Genomic DNA, 16,622 nt, shown 5'->3' with positions numbered 1-16,622 from the left:
TTGGATTAAAAACAAGCTCTGAAAATTAAAAATATAAAAATTATGATCAAAATTAAATTTCCAAAATCGATTTAAAAACAATTTCATCTTATTCCTTGTCGGTCCCTGATTCCAAAAACATATAGACATGATATGTTTGGATTAAAAACACGCTCAGAAAGTTGAAACGAAGAAAGGTACAGATAAGCGTGCTATGCTGCACAGCGAAACCACTACCGCGCTGAACAGGCTCGTCAGTTTCACTCCGTTTTGCACAAGCGGCGGACTACGGTCATTGTGAATAAATGCAGTGCGTTCAGTTTAATTCTGTGAGTTCCACAGCTTGACTAAATGTAGTAATTTCGCCTTACGTGGACTTGTTGTTCTTGCTCTTGTTCTTGTTCTTCTTATTACTCTTCTCTTTACCCGAGGAGAGAAAAACGATGGCGTCTCAGTCAGTCAAAACACACCATCCGTCAAGCAGTACTTCATTAGTGTACTACGTCCTAAATCTTTGTTACCTTTGATATAATTATTTGATTTTTTAAAAATTTCAACTACGTCCACAGAAAAACATCACATCAACGTTTTTAACATAACAAGAAATTAAGCAACAAAGGACGTCAGTGGTAAGCTTGAATCTCAGCAGTAGTTGTTTGTAATCGTTTCGGAAAACATAACCTCTCTAATATTGATTTCATCGAGATGTTACCCTCTCCAATGGTGACATTATGGTGGTGTAAACATCTCTAATGATGACGTCGTCATGATGTTAATCTCTACTCCATCGAGATGTTAACCTGTCCAATGAGGACCTCATCGAGATGTTAACCTCTCTAACGGTAACTTTATCGTGGTATAAACCTCTCTCATGATGACTTCATCGCGATGTCAACTTCTCTAATGATGACTTTATCGTGGTGTTAACCTCTCTAATGATGACTGTATCGTGGTGTTAACCTCTCTAATGATGACCTCTTATCTGTGTGCTCTCCAGGTGGTGTACGTGGGTCGGGAGAACATCTGCACGGTGGACGGCCTTCACTTCAACAGCATCTACAACGCCAGGGTCAAGGCCCATAACCACGCCGGCGAGAGCGAGTACAGCGACATCGTGTCCCTGCAGACGGCTGAAGGTCAGTAGCTGAAGTTGTCTTTTTATGTTTTTATGTATTTTGTGAGTCTTTGTTGTTGTTGTTTTTATAAAGAGGGAAGTACTTGTGGAACGCCTGCAATGTGGCGGGTTGATGGGGCTGGGGTGGAGGTGGGAGTCGTGCGGGCCCTTCGATACACACACCAACTTGGCGACTTTGTCAAATCAGTGTCAATAATTTGTTTGGTGTTTAGATTCTTTTCAGTCGTTGTTCTTGTCGGTGGTGGTGGATGAGGTGATGGTTGATGTATGTGTTGTGGTGCTCTTAAAGAAAACGGATTTTGCACCTCAAGATGCACTCTTTTCTGCATCAAAACAGGATTTCAGGCTGTACAGCTATGGTGGATCAGTGCAGGTTCTGTTCATCTTTTTCAGCTTTTAACGTTGTTTTCAGGGGTCAATTCCTTGACTTGATTTAACTGTACCCATTGAACTTTTGCAGTGTCTTCTGTGTATATTTGTTGTGTAAATGTCTTGATTTGATATAATTCCAAACAAAACTTGAATTGATAAGAAAAAACGAAAACATCAAGTAACCAAACAAACAAAACAAAAACGACAGTCTACCAACACACTCATTTCAAAAGCACCAACAGTATCCAAACCCCAAGTGGAAGAGATATATATATATATGCTCCGAGTCGACCGCAGAATGAGACAATGATTTTCCTTTGAGAGCTCCAGGCACAGCAGGGGGTCTTCATCTCCTCTGCCATTTTCCTTCTCCTTTCCTCTTCTCTTTTCGGCATGTTGGTACCTGTAAGTCATCAGGTGAACAAACGCGCATCATCAGGTATCTGTGGTGTTTCTGGCGGCCTCTCCCGCAGCTTCCGAACGTGCACCTCATCAGCGGCAGCAGGTTCTGACAAGCCACTGAAAACGAAAAGAAGATGCTGCTGCCGACAGGACAAGAACAAGTGGCGAAGGTGAAGGGATCATCACACCTTTGGAGTCTTTCTCAGTAACCTTTCGACTCTGTTCTGTCTTGACATGTTTGCGCTAAGTTTTCAACAGGTTTGGGCAATGGTGCGGTCGGAAGTGTTGTGTAGGTAGACGGTAAGGGCGTGTATCTGCTGTGAGTCTTTCTCAGTAACCTTTCGACTCTGTTCTGTCTTGACATATCTGCGCTAAGTTTTCAACGGGTTGGGGCTCTGGTGGTATTGGCAGTGCTGCGCAGGTAGCTAGAAGCCAGTAAGAGAGTGTATCATTTGAGTCCCCGGCTCAATAACCTTTTCTTCTGTTCGTCTGACATGTTTACCATGGATTGCATCCATTTTGCTGTAGGAAGTACTTCCATGGCTACAGTGTCTGGCACTGAATAGCATTAAGCCGAGCGGATGCATACTTTGAATCTGTCTTCGTAACGGTTCGTTCTGTTCGTCTTGGCGTTTTCGCTCTTGGTTTTTGACTTGCCGAGTCCCAGAAACGAGAGTTTATTCTTTCAGGATTCCCCAAATGACCTGAAGACTTTGCTGTGGCTTGGCGTGTTTGCTTTTTTAGAAGCCAAGAGAGCGTATTTTCTAAGACTTTCTACCTTTCGGTCTGTTCGTCTTGATGTGCTTGCTTATCGTTTTCCACTGGCCAAGTCTATGATGTTACTAAAGGGGAAAAGAACATCAGCTGTTTAGTGTACTTGAAGTGTAAAGCTTAAAAGAGTTACAGAAGGAACCGCACCGGTGGTTTTTTTTACTTATTTGCCTTGACATGTTTGATCTCTGTTTTCAAAACGTTGCGTCAAAAGGGTTACAGAGGAGGATGTTTCTCGAGTTTTGCCCCAGAGACAAGAGAGAAGGTCCTGGATGCAATTTCGTAAACAGACAGAAAAACATATTGGCACCTTGAATTTCTTTGGGTAATTACTGTACTTATTTGCCTTGACATGTGTTGTTCGTCGTTTTTAGCGAATTGAAATCCCTTGGCTGCTTTCCATTTTGCAAGGTTTCTATAGTACCCTAGAGACAAAAAGGAACTAGTTTGCAAAATAAGATTACGCATTATAGATCTCCCATTTGCAATTTACCGGTCACTGTCCTCGAACCCATTGACATGCTTGCTCGCAGGTCTTTTTTTGACACGTTCGCTGTGTACAATTGGCAAGAAATGAAGACTCGTACTATTCAAGAAATTGAATAAAGTAATGATGTTACTGTGAACAAAATTATTTGTGATGAAGAGTGATAGCGGGTTAAAGGTTCAACCAATAGCGAAGAATACAATTATGTTAGGTTTGTAGGAGCAGAAGAACAAAAACAAGGAAAAGAAGAAGAAGAACAAGAAGAATAACACACAAAGCGAAAAACAAGAGGCACCTTCAATATATTCTGCCGGATGAGTCAGAAAAGGATATCGCCGTATCGGGGGAAAAAAGATGATAACATTGACAAGCAGAAAGAAAAACAAGTCGCGTAAGGCGAAAATACAATATTTAGTCAAGTAGCAGCTGCTGTCGAACTCACCGAATGAAACTGAACGCAATGCCATTTTTCAGCAAGACCGTATACTCATAGCATCGTCAGTCCACCGCTCATGGCAAAGGCAGTGAAATTGACAAGAAGAGCGGGGTAGCAGTTGCGCTAAGAAGGATAGCACGCTTTTCTGTACCTCTCTTTGTTTTAACTTTCTGAGCGTGTTTTTAATCCAAACATATCATATCTATATGTTTTTGGAATCAGGAACCGACAAGGAATAAGATAAAAGTGTTTTTAAATTAATTTGGACAATTTAATTTTGATAATAATTTTTATATATTTAATTTTCAGAGCTTGTTTTTAATCGGAATATAACATATTTATATGTTTTTGGAATCAGCAAATGATGGAGAATAAGATAAACGTAAATTTGGATCGTTTTATAAATTTTTATTTTTTTTTTACAATTTTCCGATTTTTAATGACCAAAGTCATTAATTAATTTTTAAGCCACCAAGCTGAAATGCAATACCGAAGTCCGGGCTTCGTCGAAGATTACTTGACCAACATTTCAAGCAATTTGGTTGAAAAATGAGGGCGTGACAGTGCCGCCTCAACTTTCACGAAAAGCCGGATATGACGTCATCAAAGACATTTATCAAAAAAATGAAAAAAACGTATGGGGATTTCATACCCAGGAACTCTCATGTCAAATTTCATAAAGATCGGTCCAGTAGTTTAGTCTGAATCGCTCTACACACACACACAGACACACAGACACACAGACACACAGACACACGCACATACACCACGACCCTCGTTTCGATTCCCCCTCGATGTTAAAATATTTAGTCAAAACTTGACTAAATATAAAAAGCTTAGCATAGGAACAGGCTCTTCTTGAGGCTTTGTCGAGAGGACTGATAATACCACATCAGAGACACGTGGAAGAACAAGGCGGGGGAGAGGGTTAAGAGGAAGGAGGAAGAAGAGGGAGGAGGAAGAGGAAGCAGCAGAAGAGGCTAAAAAGTGCACCAAGACACGAAAGAAGAAAAAAAGAAAATATTGACAAGACAACAAACCGAAGAGACACACCTTGCATCGCTTGCCTGGAAACTTCCGTTTGCTTGTCTTGACATGTTTGCTCTCTTAGTTTTCAACGGGTTGCATCTTCCTTTTCCGCCTGATGGTATACCTGGACGGCAACGGTCGGTGTAGAGTGCCAGGTGATAGCACCAATAGGTAAAGGGAATTGAGGTTTGAGGGGTGCGTGGGGGTGTTGGTGAAAGGTGGGCAGACCCTTGTTTTCTATCCTGTCATTGTGTGTTGCCGTGGTCGGCGCTGAGTGCCAGATGATCGTACAGTGCTCTGGTACCAACGTGAAAAAAGACTGAAAGGGGAAGGGTGTGTGGATGTGATGGCAGACCCCTGTCTCCTGATCATGCCTTTGTCTTGGTGATGGGAAGGTGTGGGTGTGTGTGTGTGTGTGTGTGTGTGTGTGTGTGTGTGTGTGTGTATGCGTGCGTGCGTGCCTGTGTGTGTGGGTGTGGGGGTGTGTGTGTGAGATTGTTTTTCGTCGTGGTCGGTTTAAAGTGCCAACAGATGATACCCAGGCAGAAAAGACAGACAGTTGAGGAGGGTGGAGATAGGATGGCAAGCCTCTTGTCTCCCTGCTTTTGTATTGAAAACGAAAAGAAGATGTTGCTGCCGACATGATGCTTGCCATTTTCAATGTATAGTAGCAGTATATAGTGACCTGGTAACAGGACAGGTGGGAGGGATAGAAGGGAGTGTATATTGGGTGGGTTGGGGGGGGGGGGTAGTAATATGGCAGACCCTTGTCTCCTATCCTGCCATTATTTTGGCCCTTGGTCTAGTTATAGTGTTGAGGGGGCGGGAAGAAGGTGATGTTTTGCCAGCTGCCCTGAGCGGTCCCAGGCGTGTTCCAGTCTTCGGTTGTCTTACTGAGAGAAAGAAAAAGACACACAAAAAGACAAGAGAAAGGTGTCTGACTCGCGTCTGACTTCAAAAACGACACGCGAAGCCTGCGTTCCTGGGGGAAATCGAGTTCCATCTCTTTCACATCTAGTTTTTTTTGTTTCCGTCTTTGTCTTTTTGTTTAAATTTACTTTGTGTTCGTCTTGTTAGAGGTGTTTGTTTGTTTGTTTGGTGTGTTTTTTTCGTTTTGGTCACCTTTTTGAAATTCTTCGAGGTTTTTTCTCAAGGATAGTTAGTCTACGGACGTCGTGAAATGTGTCTGAGTAGATTTTCAGTGGTGGATTGTTTGCTTTGGGGTAGTTTGTGGAGGTACGTTCATTTGGGTTTGTTTTAACGGCGTGTGTTTGAGTACTAAATGTTTACAGTACTAGTGAGTGTTATCTGACTAAACACTGACGGTATACCGTCGCCAAGATGACGGAACACGAAAGAGAAGAGGAGTACTAATCAATACCTATTGATTCCGCCCAATCAATATCGGTGTGTCTTTAGAAGACTGACGTGAAAAAAGGACACAGGCTACAAAGTATATACGAGTTCAGATCTACTGCCCAAAAGACCGCCCTGATATGGCCCTTCGTGGTCGGCTGGGCGTTAAGCAAACAAACAAACAAACAAACTGCCCAAAAGGTGAGACATGCTGTTTCAAGAGCAGCGTGCACAAAAAAACCGACTAACTGATGCTAAAGACGGTCAGCTTAAATTTCTCCTGATGGAAAATACGGAAAAGGACTAAAGTTACAAAGTATGTCCCAGTATAAATCTAGCTAGTGCAAGAAAGGAGGGTCATGCTGTTTTCAAGAGCACTTGGAGCTCACCACGACTGTCGGTTGCCGACTGAAAGCTCAGCTTCTGGACCAGATAACAATCGATGTCAGCTTGAGACCGACAAATTGAAAACGCAGGTAATCAGATAACATTGATCACAGCTGGAGCATCCCCGTGGATTTTTATGACTCAGTGCATAATCATTCTGCGGTTATAAATTATCATCATCGTCAAACTTTCATAATGATGGGAACAGATTTTCACACTTAGTTTACCTTTACTCTCTCCCTCTCTTTTTGTGACCTCTCTCTCAGCTTGAGGCTTTTTTTCCATCATCCCCGCATCTGGCCTGATTGTGTTTTTTCATCCCCCACCCACCCCTCTCCCCCAGGGTCTTTATAGTACTTTTCCGTACGCTTCGTTGTTTTTGATCTCGATTTTTGCCCTGAGGTCGACTTTGCGGTTGTCTGGGTGTCTTAGTCGATTACTGTTTTGCCTGAAGTTTTGGTCGTGGTTAAACTTTTTCCCTCCGTATTAATGTCTTCCCCTCTCCTCCTCCCCCCATTGTCTAGTTCTCCTCAGTCATCTAATTTTCTCTGTTCTTATCTTTGTTATTCTTTCTATTTCTTTCTTTTATCATCTCTCTCTCTCCCCCCCCCTCCTCCCTCTCAATCTTCAATTTACCTGGCCGGCTGGTTGGTTGCCTGCTTGCGTATCTATCTGTTATTCATTATTTCAAGTTGTCCTCGTCTTTCCACTCTTCTCCTTATTTTATTTGTATTTTTCCTGCTCCGCTTCCTTTCCCTCCTTCACCTTTTTGTTTAAACAGTATTTTATTCGTAAACAGACACATGATAATATAACAACATCATTAAGAAGGAGCACAACAAGTTTAAAACGTATGATAAGTGCTCACATAAACATGCCTGAAATTTCATGGAGGAATATGATCAATGCGACACATTTTTTGAAAAAAGAAAAAGAAAAAAAAAGGGAGAAAAACAACAAGGAAAACTCCTTCACCTCATGTGCTCTTCTTCTCCTTCTGCTTTGTTGTCACCTCCTGCCCGCATTCCTCCATTCCTTCTCTCTTCCTGCACCCGGTCTTTTCAGTCCATGCTTTCAGCGATGTGATTTTAATGACATCATCATAAAGTCTTCCTTTTGAAACACACATGTGTGTTGCGTGTGCTCCGCATCTGCATTGTTAGGAAGTGATTGGTTTTGTTTGTTTTTAAACACACATTTTATTGTTCCGCGGGTACCCATCAGTCTGCATTGTTAGAAAGTGATTTTTATGACATCATTATACATTCTTTTTGAAACACACATTTTCTGGTGAGTGTGCTCCGCGGGTACCCATCCATCTGCATTGTTAGGAACTTATTGTTATGACATCATCATGAATTTTTCTTTTTGAAACACACAATGTTTGGTGCTTGCGCTCCGCGGGTACCCATCACTCTACACTGTTAGGAAGTGATTGTTTTTATGACATCATCATACATTCTTTTTGAAACACACATTTTTTTGGTGCTTGTGTTCCGCGGGTACCCATCAGTCTGTCCTGCAAGGGAGTGATTTTTATGACATCATCATAAATTCTTTTTTAGACACACTTTTGTTTTTGGCGCTTGGGTTCCGCGGGTACCCATCAGTCTGCACTGTTAGGAAGTGATTTTTATGACATCATCATACATTCTTCCTTGATACACTCTTTTTATGCCCAGGCACTCAGAGGGGAGCATTCCAGACTGAACAGCTGCTAGGGGGAAAGTAGGGGTTGCTTTGACTAAGCCTTAATTGTCCGATCGTCTTGGTCTTTTTTTTCTCCCTAGATATCTATAGCATCCGTCCGAGCCAAGCTAGCTAGCTAGGATCCTGTGATGATGATGATGCTGATCTTAGCACCTTGATCCCCCTTTAGGCTTGTTTTTGTAGACGCTACACGTCATTTGAAAGCCAGGCTGGCTTGTTTTTCGTTCTAAAGCGTCATTTACATTTCACGCTCCTTCGGATAGAGTGGAGGGGGAGGAATCAGGCCCGGAGATTGGCAGATCGCGATGAAAGGGAGACATGATGCCTCCTCCTTTTTTTCTCCCCCTTTTATTTTTTTTACAAGATTGCACCACCTCGACCTCTAAATGCTGCCTGCTTTGCTGCTCCTAGCGCTCACCTGAGAAATACGAAATTGCATGAGGGCGTGCAGTTTTGATGACGGGGGCGGCAGCGGTTACGAACAGCACGTGCGTTTGCCTGTGCAGATTGGTTGCAATATAGAGAATAGATCTCTCTGCTTGGTCTGGCGAACACGGTGTCAGTGGTCTGCCGCGAGTCATCCAGGTATACCAATTTCTTGTTTTCTGAGTTGGAAAGGGGGAGATGACGTGAAGATGAGCTACGAGTGTGAGTATGACAGGGGATCGGGTTGGGGCGGGGAATCGAGGGTTGGAGAAGGGATTTGTGAAAGAGGGGTGAGGGGGGGGGGGGGAATTGAAGCGTGCAGATAGTTATCCTTGATCGACTTTTTTTGCATTGGACATGGCCCGGTGTTGCGATTGATGGGGGAGGGGGTGGGGGGTATCGCTGCTTTAGGAAGGGTTGCGGAGGGTGGTGGTAGCGATGAGACGTAAGGAGGCCATCAGATAGTAGGGAGATTTAATAAACGAAACGTCGGGACGTTTCGTTTTGAAGTTGTGGTAAACGTCATCATTTCGGGGGTCTCTCGCTGGAAAGGTGAAGGTCAACTGAAACGGAACGTGGAACGTCAAAACGCAGTCACGTTTTCCACCCCCAAAAAACGAACAATATTTCGTCAACTTTTGTGAGTATTTTTGCACACTAACAGTTTTATTTAGTGGCCATTTTATGCATTGGTAGATTCATCAACCCTTTCACAGTCTTTCAGCGCTGAGAATGTGTTCATTGGAGGTAGACAACTGTTGTGAACTGAAATATTTTGAAGGGTGCTGATCCTGGTACATTTATCCAACTTCATGGTGAAGAAAGCAAATGGCGAAGCAGAAGTAGGTCATCGCATCGAATTTTTATTCTGGCTTCGTATGTGATTTTGTATAAACAAAGTCTGTGTGATTTATTTGGACTGAAAATAATCAAAGTATGCCCGATTCTGGACCACCTCCTAGGTTTTTTTTTTCCATTCTGATCGAGGACAGACGTGATAATTTCACTTGAAGATTTATCGCCCTTCCTTCATTCCGAAACGAAACGTGAATACATCTAAATCTTGTCTGCGGCCTATGCCGTCTCGTTTCACGTTCCGTTTCGCGGGGTGACTCATTCACCAAACGAAACGAGCTGCAAAACGAAACGTGCTGTCCTTTGAATCTCCCTAGTGTTCAAGATCTACTTTTTTTCTATCGTCACGGTGCCAGGTATAACCATTTTCTTTTAGTTTTGGGAAAAACGAAGGGAGGGGGGATGGGGAAGGGACGGATATAGCCGGGGGTGGGGGGACAGGTTAAGCAGGAAGAGGTGCAAGTGATCGAGGTATAACCGTTTTTAGTTTGTGAAATGTGGTACGTGGGTGGGTGTGGAGGGGGGTATCGGAGTATCGGGTAAGCGATGAGAGGGAAGGTGACGTGCAGATAGGTGTACTAAATCTACTTTTTTTTCCCCAGCGGATACGGTGTCAGACGTTTCCGAACGATTCAGGTATAACCATTTTTATGTGTGTAGAATGTCGTCTTCGAGGCGGGGATAGAGGATGGGGAGGGGGGAGGGAAGAGGGGTTAGTGACGAGAGGGAAGGGAGCTTGATGCGCAAGAGGGGAATTTATGGCACGATCTGTTGAGATGTTTCACGCGAAACTGATAAGTCTCTGCTTGCGAGTGACTTGCGTCTTTCATAACAAGCTAAAAACATGGTTCCTTCCGTCCCCTTGTTGTCAGATACGCATTCATCAACTACCTCATCTCTGTAACGCCATCACGCCCCTCACTTTACTGGTACCCCCGTGTCTTCAACTTAAACACACAGAACTTAACTTTATTAAAACTGCTGCCTTTAGTAAAGACAGAACTTAACTTTATTAAAACTGCTGCCTTTAGTAAAGACAGAACTTAACTTTAGTAAAACTGCTGCCTTTAGTCAAGTTTCCTGTCGAAAACGTTTATCTTCGACTGTGTTGGGTTTTGTTCTTCAGAAGAAAGTGCTAGCGGGCGTACGTTTTGAATTATCTTGACTTTATGACCTGTAACTTTGACTTTTTATAACTTTTTACAAGGACTTTTTACAAAGACTTTTTAATAACCTAAAATTTGTATTTTTCTATCGACAAGTCTTCTTGATCGATAATCCTTCACGTCACTTCGTTTATGCTATACCACCCTAAGATGAAAAAGTTCATTCATTCTAGAGAGAAAAAAATGTCATGTAAATTGTGCATTACATTACCAGCTTTCAAAATAAGTTTAATTTTAGCCATCCACAATCAGACAAAGGTGAACATCGCATAAAAGAAGAAGAACAAAATATATATTGTTGTTCTTTCTGAAGGCATATGCTTGTAGAAAATATCGCCCCCCCCCCCTCCCCTTCCAAGCGGTGCAGACGACCCTTTTTTGCTGTATTCCCCAGAGTCCAATGTGCTCGGTTTCTTGAATATAAGGTCATCGGTATCTTTCGCCGGTTTCAAGCGTATGACCTGCATGCCTCACTGTCTCTGTACGTATTATCTTAGCTCCTTGGGACTTACTGTTTCTTCCAAGCTCCTCTTCTCTCAGAATCACGTCTAGTCTGTCTCTCTGTCTTCGCGTGTATTATCTTAGCACATTCGGGTGTGGGTATTTCCTATTTCTGGTAACTCCTCCCTCTCCTTCCCAGATACATGCACTTCCCTGTGTTTTCCCTGACTCTTGAAGACGCTGTTACGGATAGCTTTTTCACTCGTGAGGAGCGACACCGATAGCTTTTCTTCTCGTCGATGCACCCGTCTTGCGTTTCTCTTTGCTTCCTTCCCGCTGCCGCCGCGAGGTATATCGAAAGGTGTTGTGCTTTACTGTGGAAACCCCTTTTTAAGATGACCCCCCCCCCCCCCCGATCTTAAGACTCCCCCACCCACCCTAACCCCCTCTTTTAAGACCTTTTTTTTTAGACTTTTGTTCATAACGACTGTGTGTGTACCTCCTTTTAAAGACCTGATTTTGTCAGATATTCGGTGGCCTTAAAATCGGGGGTTTGACCACAGATAGTGCAGGCTACGCTTAGCCTAGACTATCTTTGGTTCGACTCATCATTGTAACAGTAGGTAGACCATCATGCCCTTGAAGCATGCTGCGAGGCAGCTCCGCATCGTCCGAAACATGATCGAGCTCAGGTTGACCCCGGACAGTGATGGATTGGTATTGTTACAGGTTTCAGACTCTACTACTACTACGGCTCAGCAAATCCGCTTGGCGTGAATGAAGATCAAAGCCAGAGTCTTGTGGCACTGTGTTTGTTTCGTCACGACAAAGCACGTGCACCACGCGTTTCGCTGTGCACATCCACTCGGGAGAACTAAATGGGTCGAGAGAGCGAGAGAGTGATTGCTGTTGTGGGTTAGGTTTCGGAGTCAGTCTGCTCTGCTGCAGAGGATTTGGAAACGGACCAAACTTTTTTTCTTCCCCAAGTCAGTGTTGCTGAATGGATCAAAAGGAATCAAAGGTCTTTGAGGTTTTAAGAGGGTAGGCCGGGTGGGGATTCCGACAAAGCTGCGGGAAATACTGACTGGCAGGTTAGGTCTGCAGTCAATCACTCGAAGAACGCGGGATTGCGTCACTCACTGCGAGAGTTTTTGTTTATTTTCTGTCTGACGACGTATTGCACTTCTCGTATAGAGAGACTGTAGTTAGCTCCGTTCGGAATGCTGAATCATCAGAGACTTTGCAAAGCGATGCATTTGCAACACTATTTAATGATTGCCATAGTGTCTTGAATTCATACAATAGGTCCAGCGAAAAGTAACAACGTCTTCTGGACGCTACAAAAAATGTCATGAGCGCGTGACATGGCTTCTAGAAATTCTGGTCCGGTTTATGTTTAGCCTCATTCTCTCCTTTTCAACACTTTTTTTTTTAAAGTTTGCCGTAAACGTTATATAAAAGTAAACCCCGTTAGATGCAATCCCTGTATCAAATTAAGGAGCACCATACTTTTAAAACGTGCTGTTTCAGACATCAGGTACAAAGATATCAAAACTTCATCCCACCCTTCGCTTTCACGGCAAGTGTTGTTTCAAGGTTGCTTGATCAGCATGAAAACTTGGCTATCTTGCACTCGTAACTTGTCCAGGTTGATTTCTTTTAAAACAAGGTGTCTCGTTCCCCGTGCAAGATATTTCGACACGCAGAGCTCGCATCGCTTGAAAGCCCCCGCTCAAAACCGTGACCAAACGTTTAGGCACAAATTGCAACAAGATTCGTTTAAAGATCCTTACCTTGTACCCTGTGTGTACGATCAAGTATACACCACTACGGATATTATATTTATAATACCACGGCTCTTTACAGGGTTTTGCGTGTGATTAAGATTATGCTTCCGCTTTGATACACACCAAAAACCAACAGTCTGTCCGCCTCTTTTGGAGTTTGGCATTGTTTTTGCAAAATGTATTTCGCAGAGTGACAGACGTGTCAGTTGTCAATCAATCAATATGAGGCTTATATCGCGCGTATTCCGTGGGTACAGTTCTAAGCGCAGGTATTTTTTTTATTTTTTTTATGCAATTTATATCGCGCACATATTCAAGGCGCAGGGATTTATTTATGCCGTGTGAGATGGAATTTTTTTTACACAATACATCACGCATTCACATCGGCCAGCAGATCGCAGCCATTTCGGCGCATATCCTACTTTTCACGGTCTATTATTCCAAGTCACACGGGTATTTTGGTGGACATTTTTATCTATGCCTATACAATTTTGCCAGGAAAGACCCTTTTGTCAATCGTGGGATCTTTAACGTGCACACCCCAATGTAGTGTACACGAAGGGACCTCGGTTTTTCGTCTCATCCGAAAGACTAGCACTTGAACCCACCACCTAGGTTAGAAACGGGGGGAGAAAATTGCTAACGCCCTGACCCAGGGTCGAACTCGCAACCTCTCGCTTCCGAGCGCAAGTGCGTTACCACTCGGCCACCCAGTCCATTACATTAATGCAGCAACAAATTCCCACTTTGCTCAGAAACTAATTACGCTTTAGATGTGTTTTGCTGTATGTCTGCAAGTGGAGCTGCTTCTAATCCATGTAAAAGCTATGGTGATCAACAAGATCAAACACTAGAATTCAAGGACGGCATCTTTGAAGTACCGTCGCGATATAACCTTGAACGGTTGAAAACGACGTTAAACACCAAATAAAGAAAGGCATCTTTAAAGTATAGACTACTGTAGTACGTATACCGACTATGGCTCATTCCAGCTATGATCTACTCTAAATTGAAGTGTTATACGTTTAAGCATGCACCCTTTGACATACTGTATGTTAGCAAAAGTAGCACACCAGGTAAACACTACAAATTGGTCACAGAAAGAGCTTTCAAAAGTGGAAAACTTCAGTTTAGAGTGCAGAACAGTACGGGAACGAATGCATCTTTAACATGGACTACCGTATACAGACTTTGGCTTGTTCCAACAACGATCTACTACCTACGGGGCCCGGCTGATGGCTTGAAACCTGCTATGGCTTAGACGAAGTGAAAAATGGCTTTGCGAAGACGTTGATGTTCAGGGTAAGATAAGTGAGGTGCCTCGCCTCTTGACGCTGGATTGTTTTCTTTACCAGTCGTCCGAGAATAGACTCCTGGAAGATTGGTGCAGGGATCATTTAGGCTGTCGCTGTCTTCGTTCTGGTTCACGTGTTCTTTTAGCTTCATAGTGTCTTGATCTGAACATGATCTGATCAGGTTCACTTGTCATGAACTCAAACTGTCTATGGGGCACAATGGCATTGTAAAAAAGAGTGACCTCGTTTACACACAGAGATCAGTATACGGTCAGGTGTTTTGTAAATATGAACATAAAACTGCATTACGTATATGCAAGCTATTGAAGTTCAGTTATTCAAATACTCTTTCCAAAGTAGTTGCCAGCTGCAATTCAACGTGTCTCGAGAATAACAACTTCAACTTAAAGTAATAATACGTAAGGGATATGTAACGTTTTAAGAAGAGAAAGATTTACTATAAGATGAGAAGTTAAAAACATTAAGAGCCGTGTGAGTACCAACACAGGGTTGTTCCGGAAAACGCAATGCTCTCTTGTGTGTTTTGACAGAATATGTATACTAACACAGTTTCAATGGTCTCAGAACGAGCCCTCAGAATTCAAACACTCGTTTGTCTTCGTCTCTTGACGTCAACTTAGAGGCAGTTCACGAGCTTATACTGGCGGAAAGCGATGTGTTGCGATTCTGAGCTCCAAGCTGGAAATGAATGGCCTTTTATGTCAGAACGGGAACAAATTCAGAATTAACAAGTCGCGTAAGGCGAAAATACAACATTTAGTCAAGCTGTCTAACTTACAGAATGAAACTTAACGCAATGCAATGTTTCAGCAAGGCCGTATTACTCGTAGCATCGTCAGTCCACCGCTCGTGGCAAAGGCAGTGAAATTGACAAGAAGAGCGGGGTAGTAGTTGCGCTGAGAAGGATAGCACGCTTTTCTGTACCTCTCTTCGTTTTAACTTTCTGAGCGTGTTTTTAATCCAAACATATCATATCTATATGTTTTTTGAATCAGGAACCGACAAGGAATAAGATGAAAGTGTTTTTAAATTGATTTCGAAAATTTAATTTTGATCATAATTTTTATATTTTTAATTTTCAGAGCTTGTTTTTAATCCAAATATAACATATTTATATGTTTTTGGAATCAGAAAATGATGAAAAATAAGATGAACGTAAATTTGGATCGTTTTATAAAAAAATGGTTTTTTTTACAATTTTCAGATTTTTAATGACCAAAGTCATTAATTAATTTTTAAGCCACCAAACTGAAATGCAATACCGAAGTCCGGCCTTCGTCGAAGATTGCTTGGCCAAAATCAATTTGATTGAAAAATGAGGGTGTGACAGTGCCGCCTCAACTTTTACAAAAAGCCGGATATGACGTCATCAAAGGTATTTATTGAAAAAAACGTCCGGTGATATCATTCCCAGGAACTCTCATGTAAAATTTCATAAAGATGGGTCCAGTAGTTTGGTCTGAATCGCTCTACACACACACACACACGCACAGACACACACACACACATACACCACGACCCTCGTCTCGATTCCCCCTCTATGTTAAAACATTTAGTCAAAACTTGACTAAATGTAAAAAGAGCCTAGCTCAGAAGAGCAAAGTTAGGGTTCAAAAGAGACGCTTCTTGCACAACCCCCCTCTGACAGTAATAGCTCTTGTGATAGATGCCGCGGCTCAAACCGCAGGTTCTTGTAGTTTGCGTTTGTCTTTTTCTTATTTCTATCAGCATTTACAGGTGACCTTTTTGCCCATGCATTTTCCATCTCCAAAGCCGATCAGACATTTTTCAATTATTTACCAGAGCTATCATCATCTGTTCCTGCTGGGTTGTTTGCTTGTTATGCACAATTCAACGAAATACAAAAATCCGTTTTCGGTTTCGCTGGCAAAAAGTTATATTATATTTATAAAAAGAACTACCAAGTTGACAATTTGACCGTGAAAGTATAGTTGTTATGCACCATTCAGAAAAAAATACAATACTTATCTTGGGACGATGTTGACAATCCGACAAACAGTCATAATTATAACGATGCTTAAAATAACTATAAACCCAGAGCTGTTTGACTGCGGGTGTGCGGAGCGCCACACCATTTTGACCGAAATGCAAATCGTGTACATATTTCCACTGTGAAAGTTAGAAAACAATTTTTAAGTTTCGAACAAAAGGTTAAGTGTGTATAATTATACTATCAATATTTGGTGTGACTTAGTTTCGCAATTCTGTTTCTTTTCTTGGTAAGATCAAAGTAAGTAACCAGTGACCAATCAACAGAAATAACACATGTTTATACAGACCAGCTAATCAAAAAAGGCTTTATTGTATTGTGTTCTTTAGGCTCTTTTTGGGGCCATTCAAAATGCTTGAAACTACTCCTGTTATCAAACATTGCAGCTCAAACACAAACACAAAACTACAAGAGAGCAAACAATTTCCAGACTTATAACCCAAGCACTTTGTATCTAGCACAACAGAACCGCCTGGAATGGGTAAAAGATGCAGTTGATCTGACGGGAAAAATGACAAATGGGTGCCATTATAGCCGAAGAAGTGCTCAGAGATGA

The 16,622-nt window shown here is 42.4% G+C and overlaps 1 protein-coding gene across 1 annotated transcript in view; it reads left to right on the top strand.

The window, feature by feature from the left end:
* Positions 1-684: 684 nt before the first annotated feature.
* LOC138952560 (E3 ubiquitin-protein ligase TRIM9-like) overlaps positions 685-16,622 on the top strand; it is a 51,908-nt gene continuing 35,970 nt past the window's right edge. The window contains exons 1-2 of the mRNA XM_070324247.1: positions 685-702; positions 977-1,115. Of these exons, the coding sequence (XP_070180348.1) occupies positions 685-702; positions 977-1,115 (157 nt within the window). The remainder of the gene's footprint in view (positions 703-976; positions 1,116-16,622) is intronic.

This window comes from Littorina saxatilis, linkage group LG17, assembly GCF_037325665.1.
Source record: "Littorina saxatilis isolate snail1 linkage group LG17, US_GU_Lsax_2.0, whole genome shotgun sequence".
NCBI classification, from domain to species: Eukaryota; Metazoa; Mollusca; class Gastropoda; order Littorinimorpha; family Littorinidae; genus Littorina; species Littorina saxatilis.
The sequence above is the reverse complement of the archived record's forward strand: the minus strand, read 5'-3'. Positions and strand labels throughout refer to the sequence as shown.